At 39.3% G+C, this 20118-nt stretch overlaps 1 protein-coding gene across 1 annotated transcript; it reads right to left on the bottom strand.

The window, feature by feature from the left end:
• Window positions 1–4291: 4291 nt before the first annotated feature.
• Window positions 4292–18676, bottom strand: LOC115865314 (zinc finger protein 791-like). The gene is given in 7 exon segments (XM_070045308.1): window positions 4292–4565; window positions 4568–4630; window positions 4633–4664; window positions 4666–5970; window positions 6355–6415; window positions 6617–6743; window positions 18555–18676. Coding segments are annotated over 7 exon segments (1803 nt in total). The 5' UTR covers window positions 18630–18676; the 3' UTR covers window positions 4292–4425.
• Window positions 18677–20118: the final 1442 nt, after the last annotated feature.

The following is a 20118-nucleotide window of genomic DNA, read 5'->3' as shown; positions in this document are numbered from 1 at the left end:
CAAGTTCCTTTTCAGATATAAGATTGGCAAAATTTTCTTCCACTCTGTGGGTTGTGTTTTCACTCTCTTGCCCTAAAAATTTTACTTATATTTGTAGTAATATACACATACCATAAAATGTACATGTTCACCACTTTTAAGTGTATAGTTCAGTACTATGTAATACACTGCCATTGTGAAACCAATCTCCAGACAATTTTCATCTTCCACAAACATGTTGAGATAAACAAATAGACTGCCAGTTATTTCTCCAGCAAAATATGGGTTTATCCAGGACGAGCAAAGAATTGTAATTTGGGATCTGCAACCTTGGCATGCGAGATCCCTGGAGCAAGGAGACGACTCTTTTAAAGCAGGGAAAAGGATGTTGGGAGGGCTATCATAAACAAAGAATGATCTGAGCAACTGAGGGTTCAAAGTACAGTGGCTTTTCATTGGCTGAGTTATGACAGTTTCTCACTGGCCAAGATCTTGAGGCAAGAAGAGAAAGCCCTCCTTCTTTCTGTTGGGCTCAGCTATCCTCATAGGGTGTGATAGCTTCCCTTCTGGTCTCCTATTTAATTTAGGTTTCTGTTTATTAATTTTTTACATCCGTAAGACAACAAGTCCTCATTCTCCCATTGCCCAGCCCCTGGCAAAAACTATTCTACTTTTTGTCTCTAGGAATTCAACAACTCTAGGTACCTCATACCAATGAAACCACACAGTGCCATTTCAACAGTGTTAAACATTCTGATCCAAGAAATTAGGATGTTTTCACATTTATCTTACATTCATTTATTTATGTTGACCATGCTTTGTAGTTTTCTGAGTATTCATTTTGTATTCCTTTTGCTAAATTTATTCCTAATTATTTTATTCCTTTTCATCTTATTAGAAGTGCATGTCTTAGCTTCATTATATCATTCCAAGTGTATAGAAATACACTAAAAATAATTATTATATTTTGATCTTGTATATTATCACTCTGCTGAACTCAATAATGAGCTCTAATACTTTAAAAAAATTCTTTAGTCTTTTCTGAATAGACGATATCTCATCTGGAAATGGAAATAGTTTTTCATCTTCCTAACCAATCTTTAAGCATTTTATTGCCTTTTCTTGTATAATAGTTTTGGCTAAAATCTCTAGTACATTCTCAAATAGAAGTGACAAGACCAGATATCCTTGTTTTGTTCCATATCTTCAGATGAAAGCATCCAATCTTTCATCATTAAAAATATTAGCTTTGGGTTTTCCACAGATGTTCATTATGAGGGTAAGAAATTTCTTTCTATTCTGAGTGTTTTAATCATGGTGTATATCATAGGTGTATATCACTACAACCTTCCCTTTTACTACTCCTTATGCTGCATACAACTGTCCTTGTATATTTCTCTCCTGGTTTTTACTTAATACTAAACACCATGGAAAATATTAAATTTCTTCTGCTCTTTAATAAAAATTGAAGTTGTTACTTTTATTTTCTAGGTTTCCAGAATATGTGCTGGAAGTCTAAGCATATGGAAATGAAACCTGTGAATAGCAAAATGTGCTGTGGGCTTTGTGGATCATCGAAACGAGAGGCGTCCTGCTTAAAGGAAAAAACATTAAAAATTTCCCATATCTCCTTTTATACTCAATTATGATATTACATGAAATGACACAAATCACCAAAACTTATAGGCCTCACTTGAGTCATAAAGGAGATATTAAAAATATTACATAGTATACTAAACAGTAAATTTATATATTATAACTGAGGTACTGCTTGGTACCTCAGGAAATACATCAGTGTTTAGATAAAAAGTAGGAAATGCAAAAGCTGTTCCAAAGGACCAGGAGCTGGCCTGTATTCTTTGTAAGGCCAAGTCTTTTCCTGTTGAAAAGAAAAATGTCACACACCTCCTTCATCAAGGCACTCAGTGGCCATGAAGGACAAAGACATTTATATGGATATTTTGTAACACTATCTCTAAAAATGGTAAAAGATAAAACTCCAAATCATAAAAATGACCAGTACTTTCCTTTTCTTCCTAATGTGACTGACTGGAATGTCTTATGAAAAAACTTTCACTCTAATTCTCATTTTTACCTTCTAGAAAACAACAATTATGATCACCAATGAGAGAAAAGTTTACCTCCTCACACCATTCAATACAGAAAAACATCTTGCTTGGTTAAATAGCAATCATATCCTCTAACAAGAGTCAAAATCCTATAAGAAGTCCATTTCAGCATCCTGTTGCTATTATACTTCACAGCCCTTTGCGGTCTGTGTTCATTCTTATTAAAATTCATTATACTCCCCCCTTTTTTTTTTTTTTTGGTGGTACGTGGGCCTCTCACTGCTGTGGCCTCTCCCGTTGCAGAGCACAGGTTCCGGACACGCAGGCTTAGCGGCCATGGCTCACAGGCCCAGACGCTCCACGGCATGTGGGATCTTCCCGGACCGGGGCACGAACCCGTGTCCCCTGCATTGGCAGGCGGACTCTCAACCATTGCGCCACCAGGGAAGCCCCCTCTACTCCCCTCTTTGACTACAGGTGTGATCCTATGGGTCAGTGGCAGAGGGCACTGAAAAATTTTTACATTTTTGGTATTAAGAGTGAATGAGAAATGAATTTCAAATCAAAAATTTTAACTACAAAAAAGTAAAATTTTTCTGAGAAAAAAATACTTGAACATGATAATACTAATGCAAAAATATAATGATTAAATGAAGAAAAATGCAAATTTATCTGAATATCCATAATTATAATGGGTATTTTAAAATATATTCTGAGAAAAGATAAACCACAGTATTTGTTAGCATACGAAAGCTTAGGAAAGAGTTGATAAAATATCTATCCGAAACAACTACAGAATCATTTCTTTCACCAAAAAATGAACATACTTTTAATCATGTACAATCAAACATAACTGAAAACAAAGAGGGATTATATTCAGCTACAAGTAACAGAAAACACCCATATTTTTCTTGATATGAGGAAGGGGCTTATTCTCATATAGAAGGAGTGGGGTCAAGGCAGCCACTGCACAATGCAGCAAACTCCCATGTCATTGTTCATTGCTGCACCATTGTGAATGTCATGGTGAATCAGGAAAACATACTCACCAGCAATGTTAACAGCATAAGGTGTTTCCTACACAAGTTAGACATGATGAAGCTATAATCTACAGAAGAGGGTAATCAAACAATACTCCAAACCATGAAATTCTGAATTATTTTCCAAGTGGACACAGAAGGCTTCACAGAAAAATTCAAACTATAACAGATTTTGATGTAGAATTGTGAAGACATCAGAGGAAAACTACACTTCTGATAATAGAAATCAAACAGTTGTTGGTGGTTTTGAGGATACTCTTGAATACAAAGGCACAGAATCTGGAAAATAGGATGAAAGGTGGTGTCCTCAAACCTCCTAGGTATCTGTCTCTCTCCCAGCGTGGTGGCTCCAAAATCTGAAGTATGCCTTCTTCTCATCTGCCTTTAAATTGTACACAGGTGATGCTATTGGTTAATTCTAACATTGAACCACAAAGGGGATAGATTGTGGAAAATCTAGGTCCTAATATTACTCACAGGCAGGATATCTCCAACTCTAGATTTTTTTATCCTATCACAAGTCTCTCTTCTTCAAAGTCTATTCACCAAATACCAGTCAGAAGGAATGAAGAAGCAAATGGAAAAACATAATTTACGTGAATGTACACCCTTTGACAACCTTGCCATACAGAAAAAATTATTCCAAGTGTTTAACAGTATGGAAAATGGAAAAAGGCTCCTATACTCACCACCACCCAGAAAAGATCTTCCTGTAAGAAAGGTACAGTATATATAACAGATTAAGGATATCCAAGAACTGCCACCCAAGGCCAGTAGGAAAATCTCAACAAATACCAAGCCTAATTGTCTATTAGAACTACACCTTATGGGGTATATGTATACGTATAGCTGATTCACTTTGTTATAAAGCGGAAACTAACACACCATTGTAAAGCAATTATACTCCAATAAAGATGTTAAAAAAAAAAACAAACTACACTTTAATCACCCATAGGTCCAACAGACTTAAAAATGGAAAAAGAAAATATCATTACCTGATTAAAGGAAAAATCACTACCTTGTAACCTTATGAATTATTATTAAAAGATGACTTCCAGAATTACCTCACCTAAATATTCATTTCTGAGGGTAACTTGTACAAATCCAACATCAAGAAAGGCACGTTCATAAAGATCCTTAGTAAACACATATATTCATAAATTTTTATAACAAGTCTTTTATATTGAAAATTTTCTGAAACATTATTCTTGGATTACTTTCCAACAAGTTACCTCATGTTACTGACATTTATATTTGTTTCTCATGGGAGTTTTCACATATAAGTATGTGGGCCCACTGAAGTCTTTCCTAGGCTCTTTAAAAACTATATTTTTTATCTAGTGAACCCTTTCATGCTTTTGCAAAGTAGAGAGATCAGAAAAGGTTTTCCCATATTCTTCATATTTACATGGTTTCTCTGTAGTATGCATGCGTCTCTGAATGCCTAAGACAGAAATGTAGGCTTTCCCACATTCCTACGTTCATAAGGCTTCTCTCCAGGGTGAGTTCTTTCATGCACTTGAACATTAGTGGAAGCGAAGTTTTCCCACATATTTTACAGTCATAGGGTTTTTCTAGTATGAGTTCTTTCATGTTTTTGAAGAGAACTGGAAAAACGAAATGCTTTAGAACATATTTTACACACACACGGTTTCTCACCAGTGTGAGTCCTTTCATGTGTTTGAAGAAAACTGGGAATAATAAATGCTTTCCCACATTCTACACATTTATATGGTTTCTCTCCAGTGTGCAGGCTCATGTGTCTTTGAATGCCTGAGAGAGATATGTAGGCTTTCCCACATTCCTTACATTTATAGGGTCTCTCTCCAGTGTGAATTCTTTCATGCACTTGAACATAGGTGGAACTGAAGGTTTTCCCACATATTTTACATTCATAGGGTTTTTCTCCAGTATGGGTTTTCTCATGTTTTCGAAGATATCTGGGAATACTAAATGCTTTAGAACATGTTTTACACATATATGGTTTCTCTCCAGTGTGAGTCCTTTTGTGTATGTGAAGAGAACTGGGATTATTGAATGCTTTCCCACATTCTTCACATTTATATTTCTCGCCAGTGTGCAGTCTCATGTGCCTTCGAATGCCTGAGGGACAAACGAAGGCTTTCCCACATTCCTGACATTGATAGGGTTTCTGTCCAGTGTGAGCTCTTTCATGCACTTGAACGTAAGTGGAAGCAAAGGATTTCCCACATATTTTACATTCATAGGGTTTTTCTCCAGTATGGGTTCTTTCATGTTCTCGAAGGTATCTGGGAATACTAAATGCTTTACAACACGTTTTACACACATATGGTTTCTCTCCACTGTGACTCCTTTCATGTATTTGAAGAGAACTGGGGTTAATCAATGCTTCCTCACATGCCTTACATTCACAGGGTTTTTCTCCAGTGTGATCTCTTCCATGTTTTTGGAAACCTTTTTGAGAACGTAAACCTTTACCCCATTGCTTACATTCATAGGCCTTCTCTCCAGAGTGAATTCTTTCATGTGTTTGGAAACCTTGATGATTACTGAAACTTTTTCCACATTGCTGGAATTCATACAGTTTCTCTCCTGTGTGAGTTCTTTTGTGCCTCTGTAAGGAACTGTAATATTTGTAAACTTTCCCACATTCCTTACATTTATATGTATTATACAGTCCCTGATCATATTTTTTAAAATCTTGAGGTTTGTGTTCAATGTGACATTTCATGTGCCTATTAAGAGATGAATGATGCATGAAGACTTGTCCACATACACTGCATTCACATGGTTTTAATCCAGGAGTTTTCTTGTTCTGATCAAGAGGTGGAATAAGGCTGAAATTTCCTCCACATGGATTACGGTCTTTACGCTCAGAGAATCTCACTACCGTATGATTTCTGAAAATGTGAGAAGCACATTATTAATGATTTATTAATCATTTTATATGTATTGCATTTATTACAATTGATAGGAATAGTGTGGTTTTCTAATTTGTGTGAATTGTTAGGAATTGAATATACTGAATGCTCCGCAATGGACTGCACCCTTTCTATTGAAAAGTAATATTCAAATACAGGGTTTATTAATATTGCTTGCAAGTGAATTATTTTGCAAATACTGGACATTTATATAACATTTAAGAAAATATTTTTGAAAGAAACTTTCTAAGAATAATTAAATTAGAAGAAAGGGCTATTTGTTTCGTTTGCACATTTTTAAAATTTCGTAATATACCAGGATTCTCACGCGAGTCAAAGCTTTCTATTGTCAGTGTGACTTACCTTGGTTTTCCCCCCTGGTTTTTGTACTGCTCTTCAATGTCATCATCATCCCATTTTGTTCCTAAAATGCAGACCCAGTAAAATGATTCCAAAGATTGGAAATTAAAGAAATATTATTTGACTCTATGTACATTGTTAGCTGTGACCATGCCTGGTTTATATACCAACATCCTCCCTTCTCACATTACACAACTTAGAACATCAATGAGCAAGAAGCATTTGATCTCTACCTGAGTAATTGATGGAAAGTCCCCATCCTTACCTACTGAGGCCAGATTCCTAAAGGTTTCCTGCATCACATCTCTGTAGAGTTTCTTCTGTGTAGGATTCAGTAGAGCCCACTCCTCCAGGGTGAAGTTCACAGCCACATCCTCACAGGTCACTGAGTCCTAAAACATCCCAAGTATGTGTACAGTAGGATGAGTGACAGCACTGGACACCTATATTCCATTTATGGGAAGGTTATGTATGATTCTGTCCTTTACAAACATTTACTCACCCTCTGTCCATACCTTCTTCCTCATTAATTTATCAGTACCATAAAGACATGAAAATTATTTACACATTTTTACTGTGATCACATTACATTTTATTTCTCTCTAATGGCAGGGCTCAGAGAATACTGGGAAATGACAGAAATGCTATACAAATGAAACCAATATTATCATTTTAAGACCATCAATTCCTCATGAGAAAAATTATTTCATTTCCTTCCTTATTACCCACCAATTCCAGCACTCCAAGAGACAAGGGGTCAAATCTGTGTGAGGTTTCAATGCATAAACCACTTGAACCAGCTTGAATAACTACAAGCTTTTTCTTCTCTTCCCATTACCAGGCATGAGAGTCCAGGAGGCCTCTGGCATGTAACATTTAAAAAGGTCCAGCTAGTTACAGATCCTACAGTCCTCTAGGACATTAAAAGTGACAAGATACAACTGGCTGAATGAAAATATTCTTGGGGAGAAGCACTGCTTTTGCCCTGTGTCATATGTATTACAGATTCAGTACCTCCTTTGTCTCTCTGTCCAATTTAATGGACTAGAAAGTTATTTGGAACAGAATTCAGACATGACAAAGAAGGCATGACAACTTAAACCACAAAATCCCTACACTCCTGCACCTCAGGGCAGCTTCCTGCCAATTCTGGGAACACACAGGCATACACACTGAGATAATAATGTCAGAAGAGCCCATGTGGCACACCATGACAGTCGATCCTCATCCCTGCTGACATTAAAAAACAATTTAAGGAGAGGAGAACAAGATGGAGGAGTGGAGGGACATGGAACTCACCTCCTCCCGCCAGTACATCTACATGTGGAACAAATTTTTTAGAATACCTATTTAAAGCTTGCAGAAGATCTCATATAACCAAAGCTGCAAGAAAGATCCCCACATAACTGGGTAGGATGAAGGGAGAAGAGAGAAGAGGAACTGAGATGAGACCTGTGCCCCTGGGAGGGAGCTGTAAAAAAGGAAAGGTCCCCTAAGCCAGGGAACCTTCTTCACCAGCTGGGAGGTCCACCAGGATAGATAGGGAGCTTCAAAGGCTGAAAAGGAGAGTGTGGCAGCTGGCCTGTAGCCTGGCAGGGTAGAGAGAGATCCGAACTGAAGGTCCTGGTAACATGCCCACACTTCTCAGCCCAAGACATGTGCCTGCTGGTGTGTGCAATGACTGGGTGCAGAAACGTGGCTTCAACGGACAGACCCAGGGAGAGAACTCAGTTTGCCTGCACAGAGACAGCCCACAGGGCCTGGACTGTGGCCTGGGTCGCAACTGAGGGCATGAGCAGGACGGAGAGTAGGTCTGCCATAGGAGCCCCATTGTCAACACGGGCAGGAGGGGTACAGGTCTGCCACAGCAGCCTCATTGTCAGCATGCTCATAGGAGGGATCTAGCTGCAGTGGGTTCTTTGATCTTTGTGGGCCTGCACAAGCAGAGGCAGGGCTGAAATCTGAGCCCATTGCAGGCAGTCCTACTGCGGGTGCTGGGATGCAGCTCCAGTGGGTTCTTGTTCCAACAGATTTTGGGACCGGGACTGCTTGTGCTTGCCTGAGAGCCACCTGAGCCAACTATCTGCTGGCTCAAGGGGACATGACTCTGTGGGTTTAAACACTGGTGGCCCTGTGGGCACACATACACGCCTAAGGAATCTCTAACCTGATTACCAGAGCCCCCAAGGGAAGGTGGCCATCAAGGGCAGTGCCAGTAGCAGTGATCTTTGTGGGTACGCACACCAGGTGGCAAGTAGCATCACAGAATCACACACCCCACAGACATCTCCTGGGTCTGAAGATGAAGCAGCTCCTCTCCCAGTGGGAGGCCTCCAGTGTCACCTACCTCACACCACAGCTTAGAACCGGATCTAGGAGCTTCTATTCCAACAACTAGAGAGCTCCGGATCTAGGAGCTTCTATTCCAACAACAACAACCACAGTAGATAACTGTTTCTCCTAAACTGACAGAGTCAGAGAAATATAAGAAAAATGAAATAGCAGAGGAACTACTCCCAATTAAAAGAACAAGAGAAATCCCCTTAAAGAACAAACAATGAAACAGACCTCTCCAGTCTACCAAACCCCAAGTTCAAAAAGGAGGTAATAAAAATGCTGAAGGTATTAAGAAAGGCTACCAATAAAAATGTGGATCACTGCAACAAGGAACTGGAAACTATGAAGATGAGCCAATCAACATTAGACAACTCCATTGCCAATATGAATACTGAGTTAAACATAATAAATAGCAAACTTAATAATGCAGAACAATGAACAAGTGACCTGGAAGAAAGAATAATGGAAATCACCCAATCAGAACAGCAGACAGAAAAACAAGTGAAAAATATGAAAGTAACATATCAGATGTATGGAACAATATAAAGCATGCCAATTTACGCATAATAGAATCCAAGAAGGAGAAGAAAGAGAAAAGGGGATTGAAAAAGTATTGAATAAATTATGGCTGAAAACATCCGAAACCTAAAGAAGGAAACAGAGATCCAGGTACAGGAAGCACAGAGGGTTCCAAACAAGATGAACCCAAACAGACCTGCTCTAAGATATATCATAATTAAAATGGGAAGAAGTAAAGATAAAGAGAGGATTCTAAAGGCAACAAGAGAAAACCAAAGAGTCAATCACAAGGGAATCCACATAAGGCTATCAGCTGATTTCTCTACAGAAGCTTTGCAGGGCAGAAGGAGGGGCAAGATACACTAAAAGTCCTGAAAGGGAAAAACCTGCAACCTAGGATACTCCACCCAGCAAGATTATCATTTAAACTAGAAGGAGAGATATAGAATTTCTCAGAAAAGCAAAAACTAAAAGAATACAGCAGTACTAAGCCTATCTTACAAGAAATATAGAAAGGTCCCCTCTAAATGGAAAAGCAAGAATCTATATGAATGGGAAAATCAAAATAGTAAAGGTAAATATATAAGAAGACTGAAGATCACTTAAATAAACCAGTACATAGATTAAAAAAGAATCAAAAGAATACTGTGAAAGCAATTATAACTATAAGGAACAGCAAAAGGGTGATAAACATGAAGATGTAAAATAAGACATCAAAATCACAAAATGTGTGGGAGGGGAGTAAGAATGTAGATCTTTTACAATTTGTTTGAGCTTATATGACTACCAGTCTAAAGCAAGTACATAAAGGTTAACAAACTTGAAAATCAGGCTAACCACAAACCAAAAACATACAATAGATTCACAAAACCCAAAATGAAAGAAACTCAAGCATAATACAAAGAAAACCATCAAACTACAAAGGGAAAAACAAAAAGAAGAAAGGAACAAATAAGAAATATAAAATCAACTGGAAAACAAGGTTTTAAATGTCAATAAATACATACTTATCAATAACTACCTCATGTGTCAATGGAATAAATGCTCCGATCAAAAGACAGAGTGGTAAATTGGACAATAAAACAAGAACTTTCAATATGCTGCCTACAAGAGACCCGATTTATGGCAAAAGAAACATAAACATTGAAAGTAAGGGAATGGAAAAAGATATTTCATACAAATGGAAATTACAAGAAAGTAGGGGTAGCAATACTCAGATCAGACAAAATAGACTTTAAAACAAAGGCAATAAAGAAAGACAAAGGACACTAGATAATGATAAAAGGATCAATACAAGAAGAGGGTATTGCACTCATTAACATACATGCACCCAATATAGGAGCATCTAAATACATAAAACAAATATGAGGAGACATAAAAGGAGAAATTGATGGGAATACAGTAATAGTAGGAGAGTTTAACACCCCAGCGGCATCAATGGACAGATCTTCCAGACAGAAAATCAGTAAGGCAACAGAGATTCTGAATGACACAATAGTTAGACTTAATAGCTATATATAGGACACTACATCCAAAGAAACCAGAATACACATTCTTTTCAAGCGCACATGGAACATTCTCTAGGATAAACCACATAGTAGAACAAAAAACAAGGCTCAACAAATTTAAGAGGACAGAAATTATTTCAAGCATCTTTTCTGACCACAACAGCATGAAACCAAAAATGAAGCACAGAAAGAAAAACGAGAAAAAAATGATTACATGGAGACATGTAACAACATGTCCCTAAAAAAACCAATGGGTCAACAATGAAATCCAAGAGGAAATTAAAGAATACCTCAAGAAAAATGAAAATGAAAACACAGCCGTACATAATCTATGAGATGCAGCAAAAGCAAGTTCTGTGAGGGAATTTCATAGTGATACAGGGCTTCTTTAAATAAAAACAACAAATCCCCAATAAATAACCTAAACTACCATTACAAAGATTAGAAAAAGAACAAACAAAACTTAAAGTCACAGAAAAAGGAAAATAATAAAGATCAGAGAGGAAGTAAATAGAGATTTTTTAAAAAAATAGAAAAGATCAATAAAACTGAGACCTGGTTTTTTGAAAAGATAAAAAAAAAAAGTCAACAAACCTCTAGCCAAGCTCACCAAAAAGAAAAGAGAGAGGACCCAAAGAAACAAAATGAGAAATGAAAGGGGAAAAACAACAACCAATACCACAGCAATACAAAAAAATCATAAGAGAATACTATAAACAAGTATATGCCCACAAAATGGACAACCTAGAAGAAATGTACAAGTTCCTAGAAATATACAGCCTACCCAAATTGAGTCAAGAAGAAAGAGATAATTTGAACAGACCAAGCACTAGGAGTTAAATGGAAACTGTGCGAATCCCCTGGTGGTCCAGTGGTTAGGGCTCAACACTTTCACTGCTGTGGCCTGGGTTCAACTAAGATCCCACGAGCCATGTGGTGCGGCCAAAAATAAATAAATTAATTTAAGTTTAAAAAATTGAAGCTGCAATATAAAAACAGAAACAAAAAACTCCCTGCAAACAGAAGTCCAGGACCAAAGAGCTTCCCTGGGGAATTCTACCAAACATACAAAGAAGAACTTATACTGATCCTTATCAAACTATTCCAAAAGACTGAAGAGGCGGGTACACTCCCAAAGTCATTCTATGAAGCAACCGTCACCCTGATGCCAAAACCAAAGACACTACATAAACAAGAAAATTACTGGCCAATACCTTTGATGAATACAGATGCAAAAATTCTCAACAAAATGTGATCAAATCAAATCCAACTATACACAAAAAGGACCATACAACATGATCAAGTTGGATTCATCCCAGGCTCACAAGGATGGTTCAACACACACAAATCAATCAATGTGATACATGACATCAACAAAAGAAAAGACAAAAACCACATGATCATCTCAACAGGTGAAGACAAAGTATCTGATAAAATTTAACACACATTCATGATAAAAACTCTCACCAAAGTGGCTATAGAAAGGACATATCTCAACATAATAAAAGCCATTTTTGGCAAACCCACAGCCAACATAACACTCAATGGTGAAAAGCTGAAAGCATTCCCAGTAAATTCTGGAATGAGACAAGGATGCCCACTTCCACTACTTCTACTCAACAGAGTATTGGAAGTCCTAGCCACAGGAATCACAGAAGAAAAAGAAATGAAATCCAAATCAGAAGGGAAAAGGTAAAATTGTCATTATATGAAGATGACATGATACTCTATATAAAAACCCTAAAGACTCCACAAAAAAACTACTAGAACTGACAAATGAATTCAGCAAGGCAGCAGAATATGAGATAAACATACAGAAATCTGTTGCATTTCTTTACACCAAAAAAGAAATATAAAAAAGAGAAAGTAAAAAGACAATCCCATTTAAAATCACATCAGGGACTTCCCTGGTGGTGCAGTGGTTAAGAATCCGTCTGCCAACGCAGGGCACACATGTTCAAACTCTGGTCCAGGAAAATCCCACATGCTGCAGAGCAACTAAGCCTGTGTGCCACAGCTACTGAGTCTGCACTCTAGAGCCTGCAAGCCACAACTACTGAGCCCACATGCCACAACTACTAAAGCCCACGTGCATAGAGTCTGGGCTCCACAACAAGAGAAGCCACCGCAATGAGAAGCCCACGCATTGCAACGAAGAGTAGCCCTCACTCGCCACAACTAGAGAAATCCTGCGCAGCAATGAAGACCCAATGCAGCCAAAAATAAATAAATAATAAATAAATAAATTTATTAAAAAAAAATTACATCAGGACTTCCTTGGTGGTGCTGTGGTTAAGAATCTACCTGCCAATGCAGGGGACACGGGTTCGATCCCTGGCCTGGGAAGACCTCACATGCCACAGAGCAACTAAGTCCGTGCACCAGAACTACTAAATCTGCACTCTAGAGCCTACAAGCCACAACTACTGAAGCCCGCTTGCCACAAATACTGAAGCCCGCTTGCCTAGAGCCTGTGCTCCGCAACAAGAGAAGCCACCGCAATGAGAAGTCCATGCACTGCAACGAAGAGTAGCCCCTGCTCACCGCAACTAGAGAAAGCCCATGCACAGCAACAAAGACCCAATGCAGCCAAAAATTAATTAATTAATTAATTTAAAAAAATAAAATAAAATCACATCAAAAAATGAAATACCTAGCAATATGCCTAACCAAGGAGGTGAAAGACTTGTATGCTGAGAACTATAAAATATTGATAAAGGAAACCAAAGATGATTCAAGGAAATGGAAAGATATTCTATGTTCTAGGATTGAAAGAATTATATTGTTAAAATGGCCACACTACCCAAAGCAATCTACAGATTTAATGCAATCCCCATCAAATTACTCATGACATTTTTCAAAGAACTAGAACAAATAATCCTAAAATTTATATGGAACTGTAAAAGACCCAGAATTGTCAAAGCAATTCTGAGGAAAAAGAACAAAGTTGGAGGAATAACCCTCCCAGCCTTCGGACAATACTACAAAGCTACAGTAATTAAAACAGTGTGGTACTGAACAAAAACAGACATAGAGATCAATGCAACAGAATAGAGAGCCCAGAAATAAACCCACACACCTATGATCAATTAATCTTTGACAAAGGAGGCAAGAATAAACAATGGAGAAAAGATATTCTCCTCAGCAAGTGGTGTTGGGAAAACAGGACAGCCGCATGTAAATCAATGAAGTTAGAACATTCCCACATACTATACACAAAAATAAACTCAAAATGGCTTAAAGACTTAAATATAACACCTAATACCGTAAAACCCCTAGAAGAAAATATAGGCAAAACATTCTTTTGCATAAATTGTAGCAGTGTTTTCTCAGGTCAACCTACCGAGGCAATAGAAATAAAAGCAAAAATAAACAAATGGGACCTAATCAAACTTATGAGCTTTTGCACAGCAAAGGAAACCATACACAAAACAAGATGACAACCTATGGACTGGGAGAAAATATTTGCAAAGGATGTGAGTGACAAGGGCTTAATTTCTAAAATATACAAACAGGGCTTCCCTGGTGGTGCAATGGTTAAGAATCTGCCTGACAATGCAGGGGACACAGGTTCGAGCCCTGGTCCAGGAAGATCCCACATGCCATGGAGCAATTAAGTCTGTGGGCCACAACTACTGAGCCTGCGCTCTAGAGCCGGCAAGCCACAATTACTGAGCCCGTGTGCCACAACTACTGAAGCCCATGCACGTAGAGCCCGTGCTCTGCAACAAAGAGAAGCCACCGCAATAAGCCCGCACTCTGCAATGAAGAGTAGCCCCCACTCACCGCAACTAGAAAAAAGCCCACGCACAGCAACGAAGACCCAACGCAGCCATAAATTAATTAATTAATTAATTATTTTTTAAAAAGGGACCTAAATAGACATTCCTCCAAAGAAGACACACAGATGACCAATAGGCACATGAAAAGATGCTCAACATCACAAATTATTAGTGAAATGCAAATCAAAACTACATTGAGGTAACACCTCACACCAGTCAGAATGGGCATCATCAGTCTACAAATAATAAATGCTGGAAAAGATGTGGAGAAAAGGGAACCCTCCTACACTGTTTGTAGGAATGTAAATTGGTACACTATGCAGGTTCCTTAAAAAACTAAAAAGAGTTACCATATGATCCAGCAATCCCACTCCTGGGCTTTTATCAAGAAAAGAGGAAAGCTCTAATTTGAAAAGATACATGCATCCCAATGTTCACAGCGGCACAATTTACAATAGCCAAGACATGGAAACAACCTATGTGTCCATCAACAAATGAACGGATTCCAAAGATGTGGTTTATATATGCAATGTATTATTACTTGGCCATAAAAAAGAAGCAAATAATGCCATTTGCAGCAACATGGATGGACCTAGGGATTATTAGACTAAGTAAATCAGACATTGATAGACAAATATATGATATCTCCTATATGTGGAATCTAAAAAAGAGTACAAATGAACTTATTTACAAAACAGACAGGCTCACAGACATAGAAAACAAACTTATGGTTACCAAAAGGGAAGGGGGGAAAAGGGATAAATGGGGAGTATGGGATTAACACATGCAGTTTACTACATATTAAATAGATAAACAACAAGGATTTGCATATAGTATAAGGAATTTATAAATTGAAAAAAAAAATTTAAGAGCTGCAGATTGTAAGGGAGCTCACTGAAGTCCATGATGTTTTCATGGTGGATATTCCCATGATTATAAAATAAATAAATCTGTTCACAGTGTTTTCCTCCCAAAGAACATAAAATCACCATCCTCTAATCAGAAGGAAGTCCTCTGTGACCAGCCACTGTAGAGGTGTCCTTCCTTCCTCTGCCATTGTCAAGCTCCTCTAGGAAGAAAAGGAGCATGCAGTTTAACCCCTAAGCATAAGAATCCCTTAGCTGAAGACAGCACACACTGCCAGTAGGCTATAAAAGGGTATATTCCTCCATAATTGAGGTCTCTGGCGAGTGTAAGGCAGGCCTCTCAAGCAGGCGTGAAATAGCTTGAGAGAGCAAGGAAACGTGTGTGGACTTTTTTATTTTGGTTTTGTGGTGGGATAAAGTGAGACTTTATACACAAGGGCAGAGCATGTGTGGATTCAATCTTTTCCTAAGCCAAAGGTAGGAGCAAAGCCTTTCTCACTGCCTTGGATACATGTGGGTCACAAGGGGAAGAAGGAGGGATGAGGCTCTAAAGCTGTCCACAGCCAACTGTCAAAAAATTGGAGTCAGGGCTTCCTTGGTGGCACAGTGGTTGAGAATCTGCCTGCTAATGCAGGGGACACGGGTTCGAGCCCTGGTCTGGGAGGATCCCACATGCCGCGGAGCAACTAGGGCCGTGAGCCACAACTACTGAGCCTGCGCGTCTGGAGCCTGTGCTCCAGAGGAGAGGAGAGGTCGCGACAGTGAGAGGCCCGTGCACCGCGATGAAGAGTGGTCCCCACTTGCCACAATTAGAGAAAGCCCTCGCACAGAAACGAAGGCCCAACACAGACAAAAATAAATTAATTAATTAATAAACTCCTACCCCCAACATCTTCTTTAAAAAAAAATTGGAGTCAGAAGCTTCTACTTCCGGCTCTAGCATTTAATAACTTAGAAGCTATCATTCCCAACCTCGCAAGAAAAAAGCAAAATAACTTGAAATAAACTTCTCTTCTTAGTTTCTTCACAGCATTTAGGTCACAGGGCAACCCACGATCTTTAAAATTGGGAAAGAGAAAATAAATACAACATTATAAATATTCCCCAAATATTCTGTTCTTACCACGGCCTGTCAAAAAATTCTATTTCAGCAGAGTTTAATGGAAACACAAAAAAGACAGAACAATATCTATGAACCCTAACATAAACTGTCTTAAATAGAAGATTTATAACCATCATGGGATTACGAAAGGAAAAGAACAGAAGAAATTAGTGTAGTAACAATCATTGAGATTTTCCTAAAGTTAATGATACACGACACACTGTAGATCCAGGAAGCTCAGAGGACACTAAACACATAAACAATAAAAATGCACAACCAAGTAGCCCGTATTCAAACTACACAAAAACCAAAGACAACGTGAATATATATGGAAAGAAGCCAGAGGGGAAAACACCTTAGTTATACAGAAACAAAGATTAGAATTAAATCAGACTTCTTTTCAGAAACCACGCAAGAAACAAGAGTGGAGTGAAATATTTAACGTTTTGAAACAAAAAACAACTCTCCTAGAATTTTGTGTCAAGCGAAATTATCTTCCAAGAATAAAGGAGGAATAAAGACTTTCTCAGAAAAAAATTGAGACTTTGTCTTAATAGACCTACTTTGAAAGAAACATTCAGAAACTCATCAGAAAGAATGTAAATGATGAAGATGCAGGATTAGAAAAACAATATATGAAGGTAAAATATCTACTGTAATTCTTATAATTAATATGGCAGATAACCACTTTGTTTCAAATATGAACAAGAATGTATTTGGCAATTATAAACTTATGGATAAGTGAAATAAATGAGAGCCATGTGACAAGGGACCAGAGATGGGGGAAATGGGAATAACTTCATATGAGGTACCTGCATGCCCAATGAAGTGGTATCGTGGCACTTGACAAATGTGGCTTAGTTGTAAATGTATACTGAAAACTCAAGGGCAAGCACTAAAAAAGTGAAAAAATATGTGTAATTGATATACTAACAGAGGATTAAGAAAAACAATCAGGTAAAATGCTCAGTTAAAGCCAGAGACGGCAGAAAAAGTGGGAAGACAAAAAGAAACAAAGTACAAGGGTAACAAATAAAAACAATAAAAGGTGTGGTAGGTATTAATCCAACTGTATTAGCCACCACTTTAATCAAGGTCCCAATACAACTGAAAGACAAATACAGTAATGACAGATTTTTAAAATCACACTTAATCGTATGTTGTCCACAAGAAATCCACTTTAAACCTAAAGACACAGACAGACGAATGTTAAAAGGATGAAGAAAAATGTCCTATGACAAAGCCAGAGAGGGGCAAGGCTGACAGATCAACCAGGAAATCTTCCAAAGAGGACCACCACTGGCAGGATTTCGGATAGGATGTCTGTGCCCAGGAAAGATCCTGAGGGAGAGGCATGAGGATTCAAACAGTAGTTCCACGTAGTTATTCATGGCTGTCCTCTCATGTCAAATATCCACAACGAATATAAATCTATAAAAAGGAGTCATCCATGACTCTGTGGGGGAAAAAATTAAAACAAAAAAAAATTGGGTCTGCTTGAAATGCACCACGAAAGACAAATAGTTGATAATGATGCTGTGAATCGAAGAGGAGAAGCTGGAGTTTTAGAATTCGGGAAGGAATCTGGAAATTGAGGCATTTATTGCCACTCTAGGAAGCGCTAGGCTAGAGGGACAGGGTCGTGGATTTGAGACCCTGCTCCCCAACCATTTGGAAAACTCAGGAGAAAACGGGTCCCGCCCTGGGGAGAAAGGAGGGACCACACAGCTCCTCATACACAGGTACCCCGGGGACCGAGTCAGTATTGTTCCCTGATGATCCTCCTCGTGGTCACTGCACACCCTGGGGAAGACGCGGGCTGCGGGCGCGGAGCTGCCCAGAGAGGCTAGGAGGCGGGGCCGAAGTCGTGGCGCGCAGTGACGGGACAGGACGCCCGGGGTCCCGACTGCAGGCCCCGCCCCCACGCTGCGAGCCGGAGGGAATGAGGTCCCAGTGGCTGTCCAAGTGGACACGGGTTCGCAGACTCCGGAGTTGAACGCAGGGAGGCCCGGGTACCGCCTCGGCCTGTTCCCGCCGGTTCCTACCAATTTCTCCGCTCCGTCTCCACACGCCGGGGAGGCACACTCACCATATCCAGCTTTTCTGGGTCTCCCCGAGTCCCTCCGACGCCTCCCACGACCACCGCAGAAACGACTGGGACCATTAAGGGCGGGGAACGCCAGATATCGTCCCTGGGACATCGGAGTCCGTGGCGACTTTCTTGCGGGTGCTGTGCGTCGCCCCGCCCACCTCCACCAGCGGCCCCCCTGATTGGACAGTTCGAAAGTCCCGCCACTTCGTGCCTGAGTGACTGCAGAGCAGGAGGGCTGGGCTCCGCCCAAACATCGTCTCCTCTAGGTGGTAACCTCACCAGCCAGCTCCATTTGCATTTAAACAGAAAGTTTTCCTGGCCTGAGGCTGCCTATGGTGTTTTCACCCAGCTTTTTGTGAAAGTGTGGGCTCAGATGTGCGCCGGGAATTCCCGATTCAGTCTCAGGTTGGAGAAATACAGAGCAAGAGGATGGCCCAGGCCAGGTCTGCTTGTAACAAATGGGCCATCTGTCCTCTGCAGGTCAAGAGCTTGGCGTAAGGCTGCGGCGAACCACTCATGGAACTATGACCCTTATTTAGAATGTCAACCATAAGGACCACCAATTATAAAGAGGCAAAATGGCAGTCTATTGAGGGATCTTAGAATTGCAATTCAAGGGGTCACAGATTCTGGAGAGACCCAGAATGGCGTCCGACCCGAGGAAAATGGGTAAAAGTTTTTCTAGGAAAAAGGTGGTTGTTCATTCAGGCTTAAAAACTTCTTTACCAAGAATTTGGATTGGAGGGTAAAATTCGTCTATACATACCATTGGGTTACGGAACACATCTCATCCGTTTCTAGGGAAAGGTATGTTTTCTTTAGTCCAGAATAAGTCCAGTTATCATCATCATTATTTGGCAACTCAGCAATTATTCAGCCATTTTATTTAGAGAGCTCAGCAAAATTCCAACGCGGGAAGAAAGATGGGGGTCCTTTGGTCACATCTCACTCGTTCCTGACACAGTTCTTTTCATAAGAAACACACTTAAGTGTGACCTCACTGTCTGTAACAGAGGCTGGTCCATTTTAGTCTTTGATCTTCACGAGCACTGAGATTTCCCTCATCCCTTTTCCGCCCCCACTCTTTTGGTACTTAAGGTAAAGAATCCCAGAACACTTGGCCCTGGTGAGAAATTTGAAGCCCGCAGTCCTAGGTGGGTGCAAGGACTCTGCTCAGTCTAACCATAGGGTGTGAGATGTGTTCATTAAGTTCTCATGTCTGCATTTACACTGAAAGGAAATTTATTTTACATCAGTTTTTGCTTCAAACCCTAGTGAACTTTGAAATGTAAACGACTATGACATCCCTAAGGCAATTGATTCCTATTATTTCTGTTACAAGAAAAACAATAAATCATCCTGTAAACTTGGGATTCATCTGGAAACTCTTCCCCCACAGCTTTCTTGCAGTATCATTGACTAACAAAATTGTCTATCCTTCTGTTACTACCACATCTTGATTACCTTTGTTTAGTACAAAGTTTTGAAATCAAGAAATGTTAATCCTACAATTTTTTTTTCTTTTTCAAGAATGGTGTGGCTATTCTGGTTTCCTTACAAT

This window comes from Globicephala melas, chromosome 3 (assembly GCF_963455315.2).
Source record: "Globicephala melas chromosome 3, mGloMel1.2, whole genome shotgun sequence".
Lineage (NCBI taxonomy): Eukaryota > Metazoa > Chordata > Mammalia > Artiodactyla > Delphinidae > Globicephala > Globicephala melas.
The sequence above is the reverse complement of the archived record's forward strand: the minus strand, read 5'-3'. Positions and strand labels throughout refer to the sequence as shown.